Below are 24,027 nucleotides of genomic sequence, written 5' to 3' on the forward strand. Positions count from 1 at the left end.
GAAACAAAAACATTACTGCGACGTTGTATACCGCACAAAATAATGAGCGATTAATTCCCCAGAGAGCGCTACTTCAGTTCATCAAATGGTAATTTTATTAATGAAAATGCATGAATGGACTTGCCAAAAACGCATTCATTAAACTTCATGTGAACTTCCGCCGCAGAGGCCGAAAGCCGTAACACTGATTTAAAACAAAACAGACCACTGGGTCCATGTAAACATAAGATTGGTTAAAAGACAGATTTACTTAATTACATACTGGCCACAGTTTCGGTGTGAAACTCCAGTAATTGTACAGATTGGAAGGAAGAGGCACAGAAGTTTCAATGCAGGCGGGGGTGGGGCAGGGGTGGTAGGTGGGGGTGTGGGGTGAGAAGGGGGGGGGGGGGTGGGGGAAAGTGGGGTTAGAGGGAATGGGGGAAGAGAAAGGAGAGAGAAGGGAAGGGTGAGGCGGGAAGGGGAGGGGTATAGATGGGAGAGGTCAATTAAAAAAAGTTGTACAAGCCAAAGTCCCGCACAAAAAACGGACATCGTTTTTTTCCAGAGGAGAATCGCGGACGTCAGTGGAAGTCAGGCTTCTCGGGGAACGTGCACCCGGCGCGCCTGATGATGACGTTGGCGGCGTAGTGCCCGGCCCGGATGCACTGCTCGAGAGGCCGCTCCTGGACCAGCTCTGACAGGAAACCTGCACAAACACAGATCTGGGATCAGTGACGGTGCAACCGGGCATTAAATGTTCCACTCAAGATACCATCTGAACCCAAGGAAAGCTATTTCCATCACAACACCTTTTGTTAAATTACTGGTACTACAGTGCATATTTTTTTATTTTCAAATGAATTCTACACCCAAGCAGGAAGAAAGACTCCGATGGCATGCAGAAGAATCATTCAACTACCCTAAAGCTCCAAAAACCCCTCTGCCCACCCACCTTTTCCACCCGATTCACCACGGAAACGCATTCATTCTCTGACGCTGCAGAGCACTGGCCTCCAACCTCTCATCAAGGCGAACGAGGAGAAAATCAATACTATGTTTGTGCGAACATGCTTAGAGCTTTATGTGAACGTCCTGGTTGTCCTGGATCAGCTACTGGAGGACTCGCTAACAAATCAACCTACGGCCCTTGAAGCCAGAGAGCTGGGTAAGAGGTCCACTGATAAGGTTATATTGCAAAAATAAACTGCGGGGGGGACCAAAGACCGGAGCTAACAGCATAGCAAATGTCAATATTTTTCTTTGAAAGAAGAGCTAAACTCTGCCACAGAAGATTAGTCTGATGGAAGGACTGCATGACATATTCCACTGTAAAAATGGACATGCTGTGCTCTTTGAAGCAGCACATTATTATAAACATTATATATATATATAAAGAAATGAATCTCCATTCCCATTTCATATACAAAAGTATTAATAGTAACATAATTAAATATGATAATTAAAAAGTTACTTACCTAGTGGAATTGAATAATGCTCTGTATCTTTACATTACATCATATTACATTATATCTTATATTTATATAAGACAGTTATATAATAAAATTTTTCTTCAAACAACAGATGAACTACCATGATTCAGTATCACCATTAAAAGCCCATTACATCATAATGCATTATGCTAAGCTGTGTATGATAATTTATGATATACGATTATATACTACATATGACATATATACTGCATATTGTACACGAATGAGCTTGGGGGCTTTACGTGAACCAGTAGATAGGCCTTCTGTGCAGAAAGTGCACCAGCAGCTGCAGCTATCAGTAGTTGTGCATTAAGTGACAGAGAGCTGCTACCTAATGTATTGTAACACTCCCACTCTGGAGATGTCGGTTTGTTTCAAAGCACCTGTCTGCTTCTAAATTAAATATCTCCTCGGGCACATTACAACTCCAGCTGACACATAACAATTAGCATTACATATATTTTTGCTCAACTATAAACGCTGAACAGTTTGGAGCAGTTGCAGCAAATAATATTCTGCAGACGACATGCCATATTAAGAATTCTGCTCTGCTCCTTTGCACAGATATTTGAGTAACAAACATGATTAAACTAAACAGTTAATCACATGCAATTAGCGTTGTCAAGACAAAATTCATTATGTGTTTTCAAACAAAACTAATGGACAAAATGCTAAAGTGAAAGTGGAAAAAAATGGCAAAACACAATTGTTGAGACATTCATTCTCAACTAAATCATGTCTCAATCTCTGCAAGCTGTAATTCAACAGCAGAGCACTGTTTAGAGTGAATGTTTTTCTATGATAAAGGCGTGCTGCAGAATGACCCTATCTGAGGGATAGGTTTGAGGGCACAAATATTACCTCCCACGAAGGCGTCTCCAGCTCCATTGGTGTCCACTATGTCACTCGGGTCTATTTCCAAGACTGGGAACATTGTCACTTTGTCACCTGGGAGCAGAAGAAGGAGGAGGAATTCATATAAATCTTACAGTACTTCAGAGGCTGAGTCAGAGCGCATAGCTTCTCAATGTACAGAGTCACAAACAAAACCAAAAACCAAAAAACTAATTATGTCCCTTTCACACACTTGTGGTCCAGATTCAAGCTTGCTGCTCTGTTGAGGCAACCTCACATTTTAACAGCACTTCTAATCTACGACAACGGTTACCGCCTCAAAACGACCGTTTTCCCCCTATCAATTGCAATTAGCTGAAGTCTGTTTGCTTTCCCAATATTCCTGCGGCCAAAAAACCGAAGCTGGGGGAGTGATTATTAGCCTGTCAACTGCCACACTCCATCACCGATATTGGCTGGAACACACGAAGGCGAACGCACGTGCGAACGCAGCACACACAGACTGAACAACATTGTAAAACCGTTCCTAATTAAGTATGACGTATTCAATGCAGAAGCCAGCTTCACGCACAGGAGCTAAAGGAGAGGGAGACTGAGAGGAGTGGTGGATGACAAAGCCAGCGAGGAACTGGACAAAACAATCTCGGCGACATGTGACACAGCGGTCAGAGCCGGACGGGAGACCTTCAGAGTCACGAGGGCGCGCACTGGGGAAACGTGCCTACATGACAAGGCCTGGTGGGAAAGCCTGACACCAGTACTGACAGAAGAAGGGGGTGACCGGTGCTGGCGGGTTCTTAGCTTACAGAGAGAGAGGGGAAAAAAAGAGAGAGGAGAGGAAGAGAGAGAGAGAGTGGGAGAGACAGAGAGTGATAGAGAGGGAAAGACAGACATGGAGAGGGAGAGAGAGAGGAAAAACCGAAACTAGCATGCGATTTGGTCTTCTGGCCCGACAACCTAGGAATGCGATCCTGGATTGGTCACCTTAGTCATTCATTGGTTAAGAAGAAGCCCCTGGGCTCCAGGGACACATGCTCAGTTTGGGGTAACCAAACCCCCCTCTGCGTCTCGTAACGTGGCTCTTCCATCTGATTTTCAATTTTCAACACAGCCTTTGGAAGAAAAAAAAACTTGCTCTGCTGAAAGATTTATGACATTTTTATCCATTAGGTTGTAATGAGTCTCGTATTTATCAGCGTGCCAGAGGATTTCATTTCAAGTGCTGGGGTGGGGGGGTGGTGGTGGTGGGAGGGGGGGCTGGTGCAAAGTGAGCTCTTTGCCGAGCCTCATCTTTGATCATTGTTACATCTTGAAAAGCGCTGTGAATGTTCAACACCGCAGAGGAGCCAGCTGTCTGCCTAAAACCTGCGCTGATGGAGAGATTCAGGGCCGGCTCAAGATCCCCAGCAGCTGAAAACCACCGCAACTGTCTTAGAGGGGCGCTCTCTCCCAAGAGGGGGGGGGGGGGGGGGGGGCAAAAAAAAACAACCTGACATACGGTCCCTTCTCTTTAAAACGGTTGTGTCTCGCACAGAGCTCTGGCTCGAGGGAAGAGTCCGACCTCCGTCCCCTCCCGACGCTACGACGAGGACCGTCCTGCGGGGGCCGTGATGCCTAAATGAGCAATCAATGACCAGCCAATACCTGTAGGCACGTCACCCATGCCCCATTCAGACGCCCCTCTTAAAGTAACTCCATAATCAATTGCCTTGCTGTCCGCGCAATTTTATCACACACCACTTCCAAAGGGATGATTATGTGCGAAATTACCTTCATATCAACATCTTTTTTTTTTTTTATGCTCATCCATTATCTGGAGGGTGTCCACTATTGCTCCTCGTAAAAACCCGAGGAGCGCGCGACCCACTGTGAAAAACAGCTGCGCCGCTGATCGCTGGGATCGGGGGACCGGCGCTCTAAGTAGTTGGTGATTAAAGACGGGATGCCGCTAGGACACGAATGCCACAGTGCCACCAAACCATTTAACAGACACAATGAGTAGGCAAGACACATATGCTTTGTCTGAGGAGGAGGCAGTCCTTTCCCCCCCAAACGAGGCAGCTGATTGTATCTTTGATAATTAATTACATCAAACTTAGATCCTTTTAGGATCAGCTAATTAGTGGCAAAACGACTTTGCTTAATTAATGCCGCCGATGAAGCGTGCTGGCCCGCCTCCCTCTTGAAATGATTAACTGAAAAATCTTACATGTAAATTATGCAAACGGCAATCCGTCGTTTGTCAATTATTCTACAATTACAGATTAAGATGGCTAATTGGGCTGCAATTTAAAAGCGTACGGCGCTCTCATCAGACCCACTGAGGCAGTGTCGTGTTTCATACGTGTGAAAGTGAACAGATGAACAGCTTGCAAAAGAACACGGACTCCACAACAATAGCCTCTCAAAAACGACAACGGGCATGCTGTGTATGCTTAAAAAAAACTTCATTAGGATGGCCCCAGACAGAAAATAAGATGCATCCATTTTGTTCACTCCAGAGACTCAACTACAATGGACTACACTCATAAACATTAACTTGTACAAAGGAAATTATGTAAACAAAAATATTCACGTGCTATTTTGGTTATGTAAACTGAACTGGGGTCCTGTAATGGGAAATGTCAAGTCTCACTGAACACAAAGGACAACACTTCCTTCGGGGATTGCAAAACAGGGCTGCTAGACTGCTGTAAGTTGTTTTCCCAAGAAAATATATTTTATGCTCTGAAAGAATGTGAGTAGTCCGATAAGTTATCTGAATAACACCTTCTTAACAGCAATAACAAGTGTTTATGATGAATATGAATGATATAGCACTTATGGAAACACATCTTACAGGTAGATATTTCATCAGATGCGTAAAAGTTCATAATGTGCATATATAATCCAAATAATGGCAGATAGCAGCTATTGAAACTGTATCATTATCAAGCTGTCTGCCATGAGAACATATTCAAACAATCTGACCCAGATTTAGAACGGCTGTCAATATGACTGACTCAAATGTGTCTTGCACTGACTCTCCGAAGGAAAGAAAACTCAAATTTCAGTTGAGTAGCTGTGTAGTGTATTTCTGAGAAGGTGAACTCACTGCATAAGATGTCGAGATGAAAGCTATCTGATCTACTGGTAGGGGATGAGGCAGTATCCATCACTGCTGTAAGTGATTCACTGTGCCAGCGTTAACCACTTCAAGCTGCGTAGAAGGAAGTCATAACCCAGGTGTGACAGCACTGTCCAGCAATGACGACCACAAGACATGAAGTAACGCATGCCCAATGCAGCATCAGTCAAGATCAGACATTCATGCTCTGATCAGAACCACATAAATCTTCCATTTAATACTTTGGACAGTTTTACAATGTTATTGGCTGCTCCTATGGATACTAATCACAGCATGCCTCTACGGGAATGCAACAGGGCAGTTTTTTTAATAGTACTTAAGTTACATTTATCTTCACTGTAAAAAAAAAAAAAAAAAAAAAAAAAAGCCCAGCTCTGATTTCCCCAATTCCCCAAATTGTTGAGAGCAGGGTGGAAGCCTGTTCCCGGTGGAAGGCGCGGCAGAGAGCTTGAAGGCCCAGCTGTGGCTGTTGGCGTGGATCTCTGCTGGCCTGTAAAGGCCATGTTACAAGCCACCTGACCCCCCCCCCCCCCTCCCCCCCCTCCTCGGGCTGGCCTGGGATCAGAACTTGCAGCCACGCTGGGGGAGGCTCCAGGTAACAGCACGCTGGTGACTCATTACCAGACCGCGGCCCTGGCGTGAGAACCCGGTCTGACGTCCACCCGTCAGGTCACGCTCGCAGCTGACAATAGCCAGACCTCTCTGCTTCTCCTGGGTCACAGCACAACGCCAATTTTGCGTGAATGCTAAAATACACAGTATTGGGCACCTGAGAACTCATTTTTTGAGAACTTACATTTTTTGATATCACAAATGCAATGCTCTAAACACTTGAACAGAAGAAAAAAAAACACAAAAAAGAAAGACTAACAAAAGAAACGTAAGTTAAATAAGGTTAAAAAACTGTAAAACAGAAATAATATGCCAGAACAGTTTTCATTAAAAAAAAATTTCTGTTGTTGTAACTGCATACACGCCTTTCAAGTATCTGAAAGGCAGCTGTTTGCGGAGGGCCCATATCTCGTATCACTGCTCAGGAGGAGGGAGTCACACCGCATATTCTATTCTTCAGGGGGAGGGAGCGGCGTGGGCCCCTCACCTCCATCTTGGTAAAGGAGGCTGAACTCGCTCGTGTCCCTGTCCGTGTTTGTGTCCGCGTCCGTGTCAGCTGCACTGAAGTTTAATGGCGCGTGATGTCGTAGGTGGTTCCCATAACCTTGCTCTGTGTCCTGTGAGCCGCCTCAATTGATATGGTAATGGCGTGAGGACCAGGGGAACTAGGAGGGCCGGGCTGGGATAATCACTGCGCTCTTTGCAGAAGCCAAATGGTGTCCCTGTGTCTCTTTTCGCCAGTCGCGGTGGAGGCAATGAATTGCACTTGGAGGCATTAAAGGCGAGTTGCAGATGCTTTAAAGCCAACATGACAGTGTGCACGCAACACGCACATCTCCACACGCATGCACGCATATGCAACCGCACGCATCCAAAGTAATGGATGTGAAGTTCTTGTTACAAGACAATGACAAGACAAGGATGGTTCCAGTTTTAATCTCACCCCTTCACAAAGCTGAATATAATATGCTTGATGTGTACCTACATATTGGTGAGCTAAGGAGCATGCAGAAGCATGTGATGTGCTAATTACCCATCCATGTTGCGCTAAAGCAGCAAGACTGGGGATGAGCTGCTGACTGCAAACACAAAATTAATTAACAGTTTGGAATATATAATGTCTAACATTGTAAACATGAATAGTTTTAAAGCTGGGGGAATGCCTAAGTGGGAATGACTACAGTTTATTCAGGCACGCAAGGGACAGGCTAGGAGACTAGACAAAAAACATACAGAAATGAGATTCTTTTTTCTCTCAAACAAAATATAGTGTAAACACCACCTTGTTACTCACGGGTCCTGACCGTGTGTTTTATCAAATTGAACAGTTCACATCGCTTTTTAAATCTGAAACAGATTATTGAACTTGGCCACATGAAGTCGGCTCCAGTTAAAGCCATGACTATTTCAAGAGCAATTTTATGTTAATGTAAAACACAAAGAACCCATTGGCACAGCGTTTTAATAGCCGTGGTAATTAAACCTTAGCTGCCAAAAACCCTGTTGCGTTTGTTGTTATTGGCTTGCGGTCTTTCTGTAAACATCACCTCACTCTAGTTCAGGGGAGTTTTGTAGTTATCGTGACTTTACCATTCCTGTTTTACGAGCTCACGTAGGACTTAAAATAGTCCTCCATGTTGACTCAATCAAGGCGAGGGTTAGCTACACGATTACCTTCATAGCTGTGAAGTTTTATTCGCTGGGCCTCGTACAATCTTTTCCATTCAGCGCTGTCTATAAAAGTGAGGGCACCGAATCGAAAGTGAAAAGTTGCCCGGAGGGCCCCCTCCCCCCGAATGTAACAATTTGCGACGGCTTTCGCTTTCGTGAGGAGGGACAGTTCCCCTGGAACCTGCGCCCCAAACTTGAGCAGGACCACTATAAATATGTAGACTTGCTCCATATGTGCTGCTGCCTCAGCCAGCTTTATTTTCAGACCCAACAGCCGATGAGGTTCCCCTCATAAACGCCTTCAGCGAATGGAGCCGGGACATGGGACACGTCTGCTTCCTCCAGGAGCCGCTTATCTGTGCTCTACACGTAATCACAATTGGAACAAGACTCTACAAAGCTGTACACTTCCTGCCACTGAAAACTGAGACTGAACACAATCTTGTGATCAGGTAATTAAAAATATGACACATATTCCAAAAAATCTCTTCGTTTGTAACCAAAATCCAGAATGCAGATTTCAGCAAAAAGGTGGAGGATGAGAAATTAATCCCCAACATTAAGAGTTAAAACCAGGGCTCACTTTCAACTTGTGAAAGATTAAGATACTTTCAGTCACAGCCTTAGTCTAAGCCTGCTCCTCAGCCACAAAAACCTTCTCAGAGGTAAATGGGACTGAGCTGTGCAAATGAAGCCAAAAAAACCAAACATTTGCTCACAGTCTTGATCATTGCCAGCATCTGCATTAATGACTGTGCTTGAGGATTTCTATGACTAACAGCAATAAGATAAGGCAACATCTTCTGGGGGAGGAAAGCTGGAGGAACAATGTTACGGTCTGGGCGAAGGACGGATTGAGGAACAACGCAAGTTAGGCAGTCTGATGATTCGTGGTCGTTTCCAAAACAATAACAGGTGCCTTTTCAAACGGGCCGCTGATTTGGGCCTCTGGCCCCGCCGCAATGCTAATCAGTTCAAGACGAGGAGCGATGGGGTCGTAATTAGGGAGAAATGGAGCGGGGGGAGGGGGGTTCTGGCAGTCCCCTGACCCACGGGCGCATGTCACATGTCACAGGCACATCAGGGCTCCCCTAATTACCCTCTGCTTCCAGGCCTCAGGAGGGAACTTTGAGGACGGACTGTATGTGTGAGTGTGTGAGTGAGTGTGTGTGTGTCTGCGTGTGGCTGGCTGTGCATATGTACACGTGTTAATGTGACTGTAAATTAACTTGTGTGTGTTTGTGGCGATATGAGTATGCAAGACAGCGTGTGTATGTGACTCTATGGGAGAATGTGCTTGTGTGTATGTGGCTGTGTAAGTGGGTATGACGTTGTGTGTGTGTGTGTGTGTGTGTGTGTGTGTGTGTGTGTGTGTGTGTGTGTGTGAGTGAGTTCATGTGTAAGCACGTCTATGTGTGTGTGCTAGTGTACTTCTGTGTGAGGCTCTGCACTTGCGTTTGGGGTGGCGTCCAGATGGGCACTGAAGTTTTCCAGTACTTCCTATCTTGGAACGGCTTTGTTCTGGCTAACAGCGCCGGCCTCTTAAACTGCGGAGGGGAACATCTCGCCGCCAAACATCATGCGCTGCAGAACAAAGAGAGGGCGATGGCCCTGCGCGGGGTGGGCCTCTCATCTCAGAGTGTGTTTGGGGGTTTCAGACAGTTACACCGAGCCTCTGAGTGTCAGAAACTACAGGAAAAAAGCCCAGCACAAAGCCTAGCCAAGACAGGCTGTCAGTTGTTCCCACATTAACCTATCAGACAAGCCCATGATCCTTGTTTATGGGCCGAGATGTGCAGGTAAGGTTTAGCAGCATCGCAGATTTGCAAAGCTGTGGTACCCTACCTTGGCCAGTGAGAAACCACACAGTCAGTTTTTATAAGAAATGAACATTAATTCAGATTTCAGTGCCATTAAAAATTCTGGACAACAATCAGGTTCACCTCATACAATTTCAGAGCAGTCTCCTCCATAAATTTTAACAATGTGGTTTATCAAAATCAGGCTCCATTCAGTGCCCCCCTTTGATATTTCAAAATGTGTACGGAATGTGGAGAACGAACACAGAAGAAGATAATGTGATTATGTCAAAATAAGCTTCTGATTACTAACAGCTTGGGAAAAAGAAAGAAAGGGGAAAAAAAATCGATGGTTCTGCCTTTGCGGAGTGAGCTCTGCATTAATGTGGCTCTAACAAGCTTGGGCGAAGCATCGCGAAGTAAAAGCTTGGCACAAAACCTCAGAATCGATAGAATCGGCTCCAAAGAGGGGACGTCTCGTGCTCTAAGAGTTCGGCCTTTACAGGCGAGTGATGACATTTCCAGAGAAACAGCAGAGTAGAAATGCACCTGCTAAAACCAGGAGGGTTGGGGTGGGGGTGAGGGGGGCAACAGAACGGGTGCAACTTTAAAGACTGAGTAAAAATAAAAACAAAAACAGCAAGCCCCCACCCCCCGAGCCAGAACATTGATAACTGAGTTCCTCCAAAGACAAAAATCAATATGAAATGAATGATGGGCAGCTTTGTAAATAAGACAGGCAGGCAGACGTACTAGTCCAGTCTCATGGCGAAAGATGGACTTTTAATTAACAGCAACTGGCCCTTCCTCTCTGATTAACTCGTACACCTGTATTGATGGAACAGATTTGTTAAAATTACCAACACAAAACAGGATTTCACTGACAGAGGTGTCGTGACAAAACGCTTGAATCCTCAGCCTCAGCTTAATTAAAAAACTGTTGAGGGTGGATCCTTTACGAATGCAGTTACTGAAATTCTTCTGATCCACGCACTTCTGGCAGACATAAAAGCACAATCCGCTTTCATTTCAAATCTGTATCTGGAGGAATCTTGGCCTATCAATGTCATCATTATCATTTCATATTATAATTAATGTAGTTACTGTTGATGAGGTAAGCAGGAAGCTGAAAACAACTGCTTGCATTATGATACAAATATACGTAATTCACCTATGATCTGTTTTTTTTGTTAACTACATGTACACAGTTGGAAACATCTAATATTTCATGCCTACTATATCACTGATATTATTTTGAGTCCTACTAGTCTTTTTTTTAGTCTTTATCATTGTGAGGTTGTCAGGTCGAAAAAAAAGAGACACTTTGGATGGTTTTTCCATAACATTCAGATCTTTGTTTAAATCCTTCTGTGTCTGCGGTGTTATTAAAATCCTGAGTGAGGAAGCTCCTTTTATCGAACAGAAGACGATGTCAAAGTGCAAAATCTCCAGTGTTCTTATGTGCTTTAAGAGCAACATCAGACAACTTTTCATACCTGTGAGGAACACTCCGTTGCCCACGGCTGCCAACCCCCCCCCCCCACCACCACCCCCCAAAGCGCGGTCCCGCTTTTCTTGACCTCAAGTAACCTCTGTTCGGCTCTGCTCTCTTCCTCTTTGAAATAGTCTCCCTGGTTTGATTAAAGTGCACACAGTAGACACTGCTTGCTTAGTAAAAGGAAGAAAAGAACGTGGTCCATTTTTGGAAAGCCGACACAGGAGCTTGGAGCATTTTCAGAGATCTGCTCCTCGCCAGAGACTCTTGGCTCCTGGTTTCGCCCCCTGTTTTCGGTGGAGCTTAGAGGCAGCCACTCTGCTGAGTGATTGTTTGTTAGATCGTCTGGCCGGAAAGATTTGGGGCACGGTGTTCTTAATTTGCGCCTTAATAGGTGCATCGGTGAGGCCCTGCACAGTTCAGCGGTGTCAGTAGCTGTTAAATTAAACTTCTCTGGCTGCCTTCACCGGGCATATAGATACCAGGAGGTTAGGTCCAGCTGCCTGCGTTCAAAGTGAGAATATCAAAGAACCGAAGAAATTATGCTGGCGTCTATTTTGAGAGTTTCCCCCTAAGCCAGTCGTTGGCATGCCCGTAGCTGTTACGAAATGACTTGATGCGACTAAGGGATGAATGAAGCATCACGTTCCTGTTCAAAAAAAGACGAATCATGCGTGAAACGTGAGATCAAATCCATGTAGGAGCCCTGCCTACGGGGAGTGAAGACCACTGATTCCCCTTCATTATGTGTTCGGTGGCAGTTCTTGCATGTCTTCTGATGTTTTTCATGTTTACCTTCATGGATGACATCACCAGCATGCTCTCTTCATCTCTCATCCTCCCTACATCCGCCATGAATTTTGTGGGCTCGTGGTGCTGCTTGGCCATGTCTATGTATGAGAGACACCTTGAGACATGTAGGTGCATGTGGGGGGGGGGGGCTGTGGGATTTCAGGATCAGCTATGTCCAGTGCTGCTCAGGAACAGGGAGTTCGCGTTTCAGCGAAGGTGAAAGCTCGCCTCCTCGCACCTCACAGAAAGTACTGCTGTAATTGCTTGAACAACCTTATCGAGCCGCTGGGACTAATACTATTAGTGTCAGTGGGATAAACGCATTATTGTCAACCCGATATAGGGAGCCTCGGAGCTTAGCTTAGCGCCGTGTTGTGGAAACAGTGCATTAAAGGGCTTTACAGCATCTTGCCCTTGCTGCACGTGTCTGTTCGCGCCGCGTACGGCTGATTCCACAGTGTGGTTGGGGTTACAAGCCTTCAGGTCTGGGACACAGACACTCCAGTAATGCAGAGGCCTGGGTTTCATTGACGAGGGGCTCGTCTGACTTTTAGCACCGTGTGAAGAGTGTATTTTTCTTTTATTTATGGGAAAGTGTTATCAGAACCGGCTTTGTGTTTGTTCCTTTTCCACAGACCTCTTCGGTGTTTTTTTACAACATGAACGTAAACAGCACCAGGTTTCCTGCAAGCACATGCTGTATTAAATAGGCTGAGAAAGGGAAGGGGGTGGGGGAGACACAGTTGGGGTGGTGGGGGGGAGACCCCATGGTTCCACACAAAGCCAAGGGATCTGAGCTGTAATCTGACACCATAATCTCTCCGCAAACCCCTGTGACATTACTGCATGGCCTTTCACCGTCCAAATACACTCTAAGATATTTCAGAAAAAAAAGCAAACAACTGCTGTCCGTGGTGCATGTGAAACAAACAGAAATACCCAAATCAGAACAAAAGCACAACGCAAACGCTGACAGAGAAAATGAAAATGAAGATCAAAGCCTTGGTGTTACGAGCGCAAACTCGTTTGAGATGTTCAAACAACACCGGCCATCTGCACAAAGAAAATAACCTAAAAAAATAAACCTGGTACTTGTATCAAGGAAGCCCCTTCTGGTTAGTGCACATGAAAAAGGCAAACTGATTCTATGTGTACAGTGTCAACTCCCCACACCTCAACTCCCTCCTACCTCAGCTTTGAACTCTGACCCCCGCGGGTCCAATCAGTTCCAACTGCGATGCTTTTCTACTATTCAGTTAAACTTCTCAACTCAGTGGAACATGCCACCCCCCCCAAATCACCACCAACTCAGTTACCATAGCAATGCCTCCTAGTGCAACAGCCTTTTGGATACAAATTCTGCATCTGTGAGATAGGTAAGAGCCAAGGGTGAATTTCTTTCACACACTGTAACAGAAAATGGCTGTGATAATTATTCATACTCAGTACCTTAATTTTCCTTCATCACCATTGGTCAACGGCCTCAAAAGCTGATTTTTTAAAATCTATATACCAAACAGTGAACAATGTCTTTAACTCTACATTTTTCTGGGGTCCTTTTATATGTCTTAATTACCTCACATAGAGGTTGAGGTTTTGCTAATTAATGCAGTTGTTGTTACCATGGCACAATTATGCTGTGAAACCAAATGAAATGGTGAGGTGCTCGCCATGAAGAGGACCCATAAAGGTGAAAGGCTGTCGGGTCTTAGCTAGGCATGACGTCATTGCCATGGTGAAGACAGCATTTGTTTAATTATCGCTGAATCTCTGATTAACTCACACTCCTCTTTTGTGTGTACAAGCTGCTGAAACATCCCCAACACACACACACACACACACACACACACACCTTTTGTGCGCCTTCTTTTTCTGATGGAAATGTTAAACAGTGCTACGGCAGTTGCAGGAGGATGTTCTAACCTTTGGTCAACACGGTGCCATCCTTGCCCTGGGTGAAGACGACGATTCGCTGCCTCTTCTTGTTCACCTTGGGCAAGCTTTGGGCCTTCTTCGCAATCTCTTCGATGTCCTCCGTCTACAGGGCCAAAAAAGAAGAAAGACTCGTTATAAATGGTAAAAGAAAGGTGATGATATCAATAATCAGCTTCTGGAACTAAATCCTCACAACATTATGCAGAAGATCTCCATCATTAAGAAGGCCTTGCCTTGTGCAAAAAGCGAGCATCGCCTTATATGACTTTGAATAGGCTGAAAATAATGATGGTGCTTTACTTTCCATGCAAACTATTACAAAAATGTCCCTGCGTGCGGCTTTAACAGGCTTTCATTCGACATGTAATGTAAACTGAACACAAACTCAGTGACAGACATATTTACCCACATTTATTACAGAAAGGATTGGGAAGTGCAATTCTGAGAAATGCTGTATCACATATGGCATTCAAGTACATTCCTGATATATTAACTGAAAAAGGAGCGGTAAATATGAATATTACAATCATATCATTGAGAGCTCTTCTGAGATGGGCTTTTCCAGTAACTCTCTTTCCTAACTCCTCCACAGTAGCAGGGTCTGGGCAGATGGCGGATGCCTTCTTTTGCCCAAAGGCAGTATTTTTACATGTAAAACTGGGGCCCATAAATCGACCTAGCCACCACCATCTTGTGTGATTTGCTATTAAAAGGCTCTCTTGCTTTGCTTTGCAAACGTCTGAGAAGACTCAAGACTGATTGAACTGAGCAGACTAAACAGCAAAACAATATTACCTCCCAAGAAAAACAAGGGAGACCACCAGACCAACACAAAGGGCTTCCAAATCTGAAAGTGCATGGCCTCATCCATGAACGCTCACCCACACTTCCTAATCTGCCTGGACGTGGGGCGCTCGTTCAAGGGACCTCTCCCCTTGGTCCACACAAAGAGCCAGCTATTATTCCTGTCTCTTCTTTCTGTGCCAAAGCTGGGATTCGAGCGCTTCCGCTGTCAGGCCGAGCCACTCTCAAAGGTTTTGTTAGTGAGAGGCCGGTGCTTTTCGTAGCCAAACCCAGCTGCTTCCACGTAGTCCCCCCCACCCCCCACCTCTCCTCTCTGATATAAATTTTTTCCTCCAACTTTTTCCTGGTCCCTTGAAACGTCTGGAGTTCCTGACAGAGCTCGGTTTACAGACCAGCACTCTCAGACAGGAAGCTTGGCAGGACTCTGGCAAATCATTCCTGTTAAGAGTTAGGGCAATAAATTTTGAATACTGAGGACAAAATGGTGGCCTCTCCACCAGGCAGTGTAAGACCAGACCAGTATCAGTATCAGTTTAGACACAAAAAAAAAAAAAACTATGTCCAGTACTTGAGTGTGAATTAGCCAAGTTGCTATAGAGACAAAGTTGAAGAGAAATGTTGTAGAACGCGGCAATTACGCTGCACATGGCAAGCAAAAGCAAGCTTAACGTTGGACACATTACTGTGAACGTATTAATGGGATCATTGATACCAACAGCTTGGTGGAAAGAACGGGTCTCCTGGGGAGAGACGCTCCGCAACAACTAGTTAAAAATCTGTGTATAAACAACAGGTGTATGAAACATGACCTCACACATTATAAAACGTCTGCTTTAATTATCTTTCCGAGAAGCCTGACCTCAAAAGAATGTTCTGATTACATTCTCTCACTGGTGAGTTTAATCTGTCGTTATTTAGCTGTCCCTGGAACATTCTATTTTTTTCATTATATTTCTCCACCAACAATAAATCAGTTGCTGGCTTCATTTCTGTGGTTTCAGGTGACTAAAGGTGACTGGAGAGCTAAATAACAGTACCTTCTGTATATCTGAACATAATAACTGCCAGAACCACATCAGCCATTAAACCAGGCTGAAGTAAGCCACACAGGCATAGATTATGTCTTTAATTGCTAGCAAGTCAGTCATAGTTTCCTCATAGCGTAGCAAGCACTCAACAGGAGCTGTGTTCCTGATGTTATGGTCAACTGTTCTTTATTTTTTTTTTTGACAACACCAAAGCACAGAAATGTGAATGTTAAATGTCTTTTAAAATTACGGTGAAAGACACGGAGGTCCTTCATTAAGACCACGGAGGAACATCAGAGAGGGAAAGGCAACCCAGGCCATCTACAGGGGCCTTGTAAAACAGAGTCTGTTATATGTATTGTGACTACAGCAAACATCCATTCAAAAACAGATGTTTTGTTGGAATTTGAGGACCTTGAGCACAGCAGAGCTCTCCCCCTTAACCCCACACCCAGGGTCCCTGTATAGTACATGTATGTGTATTCACAACAGCATCTGCAATCACAGTTTCTCTTTAACCCTGCCTGTCATTCAAGTCACAATTAGAATGCATCACAAGTATGACAATACAAAACTTGACTGGCAGTGCTGGAGCACCTCTACAACGTAATCCATAGTTTTCAGAAAAGCAGGTAATGATAATTTTTAATATCAGGTTTTTCTTTTCTTCTTATGGCAAAATTTTATTTCATAATGAAACCATTTTTGTTTTTCAGGAGAGTTTTAATGTCACTGTCAATATTCGCGAAGGCTGCCGTTTTTACGGAGGAAGAGAGGAGATAATTTGGCTGGGAGGATCGCTTTTGTGAGTGGGACGCGGAAGTGGGCGGAGGCAGAGCTCTTGATATCATTCGCAGACGCTTCTCCTTGCGCCGCGCCACGCGGGGAGCGTGTACGCGCCCGGGGGAACGCGCAGCCCTCCGCTGAGCTTTGCTTTGACCCAAAATCACCAGTTGGAGCGACTTTCTAATCAAGCCGTCACGGTGCGCCGTGAGCAGGTGGAACGTGTCTGTCAGTTTGGTGCGCTGGAAGATGTGCCTCCCCGGGCGACCGGCGGCGCTCCGCTCGGGTACGTCTCCTCTTGGCCATTTGTGGCGGCCATGCCAGAGGGAGAGGAGGACTGCTAGCAGGGTGAACGCGGACGTCACCTCCTGACTGGCACCCCGCACCACCACAGGCCCTGTTCCAGCCAAGAAGGAAACAGGTTGGAGGTGGGGGATGGGGGGGGTGTCATGTAAACCCTCTCTAAACACGTCCTGTAATCACCCGTAAAGTGTTTTGTGTTCTTAAGGAGAAAAATGCTGTGTAGGACTGTAAGTAAGTGCTAATGGAGAGGTTAATGCTGCGGCACTGAGTGGGCATCAGCGAAAGCAATTTGTCACCGTGAGTGAATTTAAAACCAGGCGCAGTCAAGTCTGTGGCCCAGGGGTGCAATAAAAAAAAAAATCACACAACAGAGCAGGCTTAATCAAACCTTTCCATCTCTTTATTGTCATGCTACAGGAAGACCACAGAAATGCTTTTGTTTCCTAAACTGGAGCAAAGTGTCTCATCCGCACATTATAATCATAATTGATTTTATCCGGCGAGGCACGGACGACTGCATTAGCACGTCAATTACATTTTCCCGTTTTTATTTGACAGCTTGTTTAGATGAAAACAAGATACTCTGTTCTGACCTTGTGACCCGCAACAAATCTACCTCCAGATCACTTAATGCGTTATTTTAATAAATGAAGTCCAAACAACTGGTGTCAGTATGATGGCAATTATTTCTGATTTGGAGGCTAATCTGGCCCACAAAAGCTTGACCAAATTAGTTTTAGGTGATATTAAGACCGCGGGGCAAAAACATATTTGTGCACACAAAATGGCCAGTGGTGATGGAAGTTAAGTGGGGTCTTCTAGATTTTTCTACACCTGAAAGCGATCCCCTGATCCTTCATGACGCAGAAAGCAAGAAACATAATTAAAGGCATTTAATGACTGAGTGCTACACGACTTCATATTGTTAATTTCATGCGACATGGAATGACCCATATTAACAAGGCAAGTAATCACACACACAGACATTGTTTATCAACCAGCACAAGAGCTTAATTACAGGAAAGACTATATATGGTTGTAGAATGATCTTACAGATAAACTTGCCATTCCAGGACTCTAAAACTGACACCAACTCTGCTTTCTGCAATTATCGTGAAAGACATTTCTTTTTGGTAATTATCTGCCGACAAGTACGCAAGCTTTATTAGGGTGTCAAAATGTGTGTCCATATTAAGGCTAATAAAAATCTGATCTTCTGCCGTAATCCGTCTGTGGAACGGCACCAAGAAGAGATTCAATTACAGCTCCTCTGCCGCAGATAGTACATCTAAGGTCCTTTAAAAGAAACAGATGACTATCAGTTTGCATGGTGCGCCCCGTCTAATGATGGTTTAATAAAGACAGAGAAAAAAAACCCAGACTCTTATCTCCCAACTGGAAATGTAAATTGCTTTATTAACAAGCTGTCCCTCTCAGTAAAGGGGAAAATGGATTGGAGCCACGTGGAAGCGGTCGATTGTTTTGACTCATTACGTTTTTCTGAGCTCATTGTACTCATCTCATGATCTGTTTAAATATGTATTTGTATATAAAATACACCTCTACATTATAGACATTTGCATATTTGGACACAGCTTTCATTAAACATATTTAGAAACTTAGATCTTTTAATAGCTTCACTCCAATATTTATGAAAGGGTCTTTTGCCTACTAGCTCCTTCTTTTGATGTAAGATATGTAAGATTCCCCTACATTAACCCATGACGGTTCGCTTATTGCTATTACTATTATCAACTGAAAGTAACCAGAGCCCTGATCTATACAAAACAATGTGAGCTTCTGCTTCTCACATGGCTATACACTATCATGATTTAATATGCGCCAAAATAACATAATTCATCTTGCACCGATTACATTAATAAAACTGCTGATTGGGGCTTTCCCACGTCTTGAGACTATATTCCCACATCAACAAGTTAACAGCTTGGGTTGTTATAAAAAGTACCTAGTTATCGCTTAAAAATCCTCTGTTGATGATATACCAATGACATTAATTATACTGTATTAGTATTCAGAAGTAAGAGAATGAATGTTATGTATAGAGGTGTAAAATGAGGTTACAGTGAGAAAGAGGACTTGCAGCTATCAGCAGCACCAAGGGAAGAAAAGGATGAAAGAAGTTACTGGACATTTCAGTCAGTCCGTGCAGCCTGTTTGCTGAAGCCAGCTCAGACCGGTCAGAGCCTGACTCTCTGTCTACCCAGGCCAGTCCTGGCTGGTTCTGCTCCCTGTCTACGTGAGCGGAGCAAGGTGCTGGGAGATGTGAGGCAGCAGCACAACACGCATGAGTAGGCCTCAGTGAAAACAGACCCCGCCGCGGCTCTGAGCATCCAGAGGACGCGTCGGCCAGGTCTTCTGCACGGGAACCAAATTTTCGCTTTTGGGAGTAGTGAGCATTGGCTCCTTGCCCGTCCGTTCTACCACAGATATTCTGTTTCCTTTGACCAGAAATTTGGCTCCAGCTCTCCTTCCATCCGGTTGGTAACAGGAGTTTCCGGTGCTGTCCGTGTCACAAGCCGAGGACGGTCTGCTTTGGGCCACACCCCTTCAAGAAGGTCCGCAGGCAGCCCAGTGAATCAGAACATAAGTACATTTAGCAGAACTTGGCCAAACTTTCAGCGGAAAGCCCACAAATCCGAGTATCTGGTCATAATAAATACGGTATCTGCGACTCTGCTTGTCTGTTTTAGAGAGAGCTCTGCGCTGCGGCCAAAGCCTTCCTCAAGCATTAAATGATATTTCTTGACACTTAGGAATCAGTATACTGTACGCTGTAACCATCTCTATCCTGGTTTGTATAAAGATGCGTACCCCATCTGAACAAAGGCGCTGTGAAATCTCAATGTCACATGCTTGTTTCTGCCGAGCGCTAAAGCAGCTGGACGTCGCTAAAGTGGCGCTCAGTGTGTGACGACGTTCGGCCTATTATATTTACTCTCAGTGATGCGAGGCCCCCCCCCAACACCCCCCCAACCCCCTTTTCAAACTGTCAACGCTGTCAGGCTTTGCTTTGTATTCCAGTCACGTCGGCCGCGCCGTGAGTGATTCCGGAAGACAATTATTCACACCACGGAGAAACCCACTCAGAGAAGCCCCACATCTCCCAAGATAAGCCACTTAAATTATTTAGGCATATCATTCTTTAAAACTCACATTTGCTTTCTTTCCCAATGTATGCTAAAAGTGTTACCGGAATCCTATTACGGACCTGACGGTGGAGTGTCGGCATTAGCACCTCTTCCTCATTGGGGGGGTGGGGAGTGGGGGGGGAGCAGCTCTTTATTAATCTCGCATATTTTATGCGCGGCTGCTAACAAGCGCCATGGCACCCAGTCTAAGTACAGCCTATTACCGGCAGCAATGCAGATATTTTATTATTTCTTTAACTGAGCGCTGCACTGTACACTTCAGTGCGGTGGCACAGCAGTGCGGCTCTGATGAATCCTCGCTGAGCCTAATGAGGCTGATGAGGTAGCTCTCTTTCTGTTTTTTTTTTTTCCTTGACCGAGCATCCCGACGCGGCCGTGCTGTCTGCCGCGGCAGATTGAAACCGTGCCCAACTTCTCGGCTTCCCGAGAGGCTTTTCAAAATTCAATAAATAACATCTGTAGGCGATGTTGGGTACGGACCCAGCGCGGGTGCGTCACAACGCGGAGCCGGCTGAACAAAGAAACCATGACGACTGCCAGGTTTCCATGGCAACTGCCGCAAGGGCCCGGAGAGTATAATAGCACATCAATCACCGTCCGGGAGAACTTCATTATCAGCAGAAATAATCCTTTAGGATCTGTTTAGTGGGCGATTGTCGGTCGACTCACCTCAAAGCCTTGCTCTCTCGCGAAAGTGGCAGCCTCCTGAAACGAAACAAAAAAAAAAAACACAGAGTACGGTTAATTATTGGGGATGTGGCACGGTGAGGAGGGGGGCACCGCGCGGTTTGGGGAAGGCGCCAACGCCTCCCTTTTCTTCCGTCACTTATCTCAAGCTGTGCGCCACTTTGGAGATTAAGCGGCGTGAACAATTCGGCTTTGTTAACTCTTCAATTAGTATTCTCGGGGCCTCGTCCCGCTCTGATGCATCTGCCGACTGTATTTCCCAACTTGCAACACTGCTATGACAAGACAGCTAGCTTTATGCTTCCTGTCATGTTACATCCCCACTCAGTATGACAATTTCAGGCCCCCTGTGGCTTTTCTTCTGTGGGAACAAACTCCTTATCAAAAACAGATCAAGTATGGTTTTAATTATGATAGTATCTCCACAGTTTTTTTTCCCCAATAGTTGTACAGAAGTTATTAAAAACAATGACTTGTAGAACACCACAAATGACAGGCGGGAAATAAGTGACTTCCAAATTACTAGTATGTCAAGTAATAGGGCTTTATACATCAACCCCTTCAACGTTATCATGGTTTGCTATTAAACCTCATCAATATTTATGCTTGACACGAATGTAGTGTGATGGGTTGATGTTATGATGCTAAGGGATCTCGTGAGGTCAGAAGGGTCTTGCTCTTTGCTTGCTGGAGTGACCCCTGGGGAAAAGTTGATGACCTGGCCCTTTAGGAGGAGTGGAGGAGAGAAAAACAAGGCAATAAGGTTAGTGGGTCCCCAGGGACCGGCGTGCAGCCTGCTTGCCATAGGTTAGCATAATGGGGGCATGGACTGAACAAGTAATCTGCAACACACAGGCGAGGGAGAGGCTAGAAAGGGAATCTTGTGGTAAGACCCTGCCCAACCAAAGCGCATGGGTTTGCAGTGCATTTCTCTCTCTGTCTGTTTGCTTGTGTGTGTGTGGTATGTGTTGAATAAGTGTGTCTTGACTACCTTTCACTGTTGCAGGACTTCTGTGTCCTCTGTTTATTTTTTAGCTATTGATTTTATTCCCCCCCCATTTCACTACGGTTCCTCACCGTCAGGCAAACAAACTGGGAAACCAAGATATATTCAATCCACAGATCTTTGGATAAGCTTTACCCTGAAGAGAGCCTGCAGATAAGAATAAAAACTGTTCCAAAATATGCCATTCCACTTCTCTCCTGATGACCTCATCACTGCCACTGCCATTTTATCTTTCTGTCAGGATGTGAACATGGATGCATATTCTTATTACTGAAATATGTGTCACTCATTACCAATCATGTAGGAGGACTCCATTCAGCCACATCAAGTGATGATAAAAACAGAGCTGCACAGTGTCTCATCACAAACACAACACACCACTCCCCACACGCACCCTCCTCTCCTTACGTCAGCCACAAACATTACGGGAGAAATGTGCACTAGCGCTACATAAGGTCCTGGTTTCGCCTCATTGGGCGGATAACATAGCGCATTAATTGTTCCTAAACAGCAGGGGTCAATGGGAGGACTCCGGTGCCCCGCCGATGCTGTCAGTACGAACTGGGAGTGGTGCTGGGAGATTAGTGTGTGCTCAGCCGGGCGAAGAGCACCTGTGTAACATACGCCCGCCGCCATTCCATCCGAGGGGCGCGTCCGGCCTGCTCGAACCACGCAGTTAGCATAATTAAATGTTTCTTGGCTGCTCATAAGGCTCCCTCCTCCAGGTGAACCCGGCCGCCTTCTCCTCCTCACACGCTCATTACAAGGTAAAAGATAACAAGGGGGGGGGCTTTGAAATATCAGCTCTCCCGAGCCCATATTTAATATAAAGCCATCAAAATGTATGAGGTGCTTTTACTACCCAGAGCTCAATAAGGAAAAGAGATATTTTCGGAGAGCTTAAGCTAATAATCCAAAGGCTGAAACCAGCCAATTTCTTGCCAAGCTAAACTAAGCAAGTGATATATATCCTGAACACAAGAGGGTAAAAAAAAAAATTAATAGCATCTCGGGTCATTCACAATCCATTTTTTCCCCACAGAAATATATGGGAGATTTTCCTCTGTGAAGGACATTACAGTCACTTTCATTTGACAGCAAGTCTACCAGCACGCTGACTTCGATGTGTGGCACTTATGTAAACAGAAGATATTATGGTAATATTTATTTTTCCTCCTCGAGGCGACAGTTGAAGAGAAATTCATATCAATGGTTGCATTTGCATGAAGAGAATTTTCCAAATGGTTCAGAACTCTTGAATGTAGCTTACGAATGAATATTCTGAATTAGTTGCTCGCTTGCAAAATAAAAAAAATTCCCCTAAGACAGGTGCTCAGAATAGCCTACTGTGTGAACCTGCCTCGTCTCTCTCCCCCCTCTCTCTCTCTCACTAAGGTAGCAGCCATTCAAGCAGATAGTGGCCATTACATTTTTAAATGGAATGCATTTCATTTTCATTTGAATATCAACCAGACAGTTGCACTGTTGATCTTGTCCCATATTCTGTACGCTTTTGCAGCAAAATAAGAGTTTCTATCTAAGACTTCTCTGCAGCGTGACAACCACCAGACTCACGCAGATGGCCGAATCACCATTCAGAACCATTTGCTTTCATCTGCAAGCATATGGCATTATCTTTTGAGAGGTCATTATTAATAAGACGTCATCTTTGGTTTGCCTGTATATAGTCATCCATCTTATTTGCATTGTGCTTGAACGTGGAGTAAATTAATCTGAATGGGAAAAGAATCTGATGTTTGATGACAGACAATATTTATTTTTTAAATGTCTAATATTTTATAAACAGTAAAAATACAACTGAAATGTCCTAACCCTCTTCTTTTGAACCATCACATTCAGAATATTGCCTTATTCTGTTTAATTTAGAGTATAGTGTTTATATGGAGACACCAGTAACAGAATAATTGGGGTGCACTGAAAGGTTGCCAGTCCACTACGAGTAAGAACGACACCCCAATTTTTCCGATTTGATAATAAAAAGTTTTTAATAAAGCCGGTTAGGGGAGCTAAAAAAAAAAAAAGGGGATCCAACATGGCGACCTCCGTGCTCTGCTGCTGGTAATCAGATTAATCCATTCATGGTCACACACAGAGCGCGGGTCTGTCCATGCCGCGCACACGGTCCACGCCTCGTTACCGATCCCCGAACCCCACCGGCTGAATCAACCTCATCCGCTCCGTGACTCCAATTACCGCCGCGCGATCTAATAATACAGCTGTTTGGCTGGCGGGGCTAAGGAGAGTTTATTGGGAGTAATTAGGCAGCGTAATTTCAAGATTAGCCGGAATTAGCGCTGATTCACCCCTCTGGTTAGGTTATAAAAGCTGCTCGATGGCCATCTGATCAGGAGTTGGGATTAACAGCAAGTCAAGTCACAAATACAATATTATGGATGCAGGAAACCTGTTGTACTTTAAATCCTGATTGCAATCTGCTACACTCTTTGAATATGACATCAGTGGTCTG

General features: G+C 44.8%; 1 protein-coding gene across 1 annotated transcript in view; it reads right to left on the bottom strand.

The window, feature by feature from the left end:
* Window positions 1-429: 429 nt before the first annotated feature.
* Window positions 430-24,027, bottom strand: part of adka (adenosine kinase a) — a 135,679-nt gene continuing 112,081 nt past the window's right edge. Inside the window, exons 8-11 of the mRNA XM_036547129.1 lie at window positions 20,516-20,551; window positions 13,747-13,861; window positions 2,334-2,420; window positions 430-688 (exon numbers count right to left, since the gene is read on the bottom strand). Of these exons, the coding sequence (XP_036403022.1) occupies window positions 564-688; window positions 2,334-2,420; window positions 13,747-13,861; window positions 20,516-20,551 (363 nt within the window). The 3' untranslated portion in view covers window positions 430-563. The remainder of the gene's footprint in view (window positions 689-2,333; window positions 2,421-13,746; window positions 13,862-20,515; window positions 20,552-24,027) is intronic.

Source organism: Megalops cyprinoides, chromosome 15, assembly GCF_013368585.1.
Source record: "Megalops cyprinoides isolate fMegCyp1 chromosome 15, fMegCyp1.pri, whole genome shotgun sequence".
Lineage (NCBI taxonomy): Eukaryota > Metazoa > Chordata > Actinopteri > Elopiformes > Megalopidae > Megalops > Megalops cyprinoides.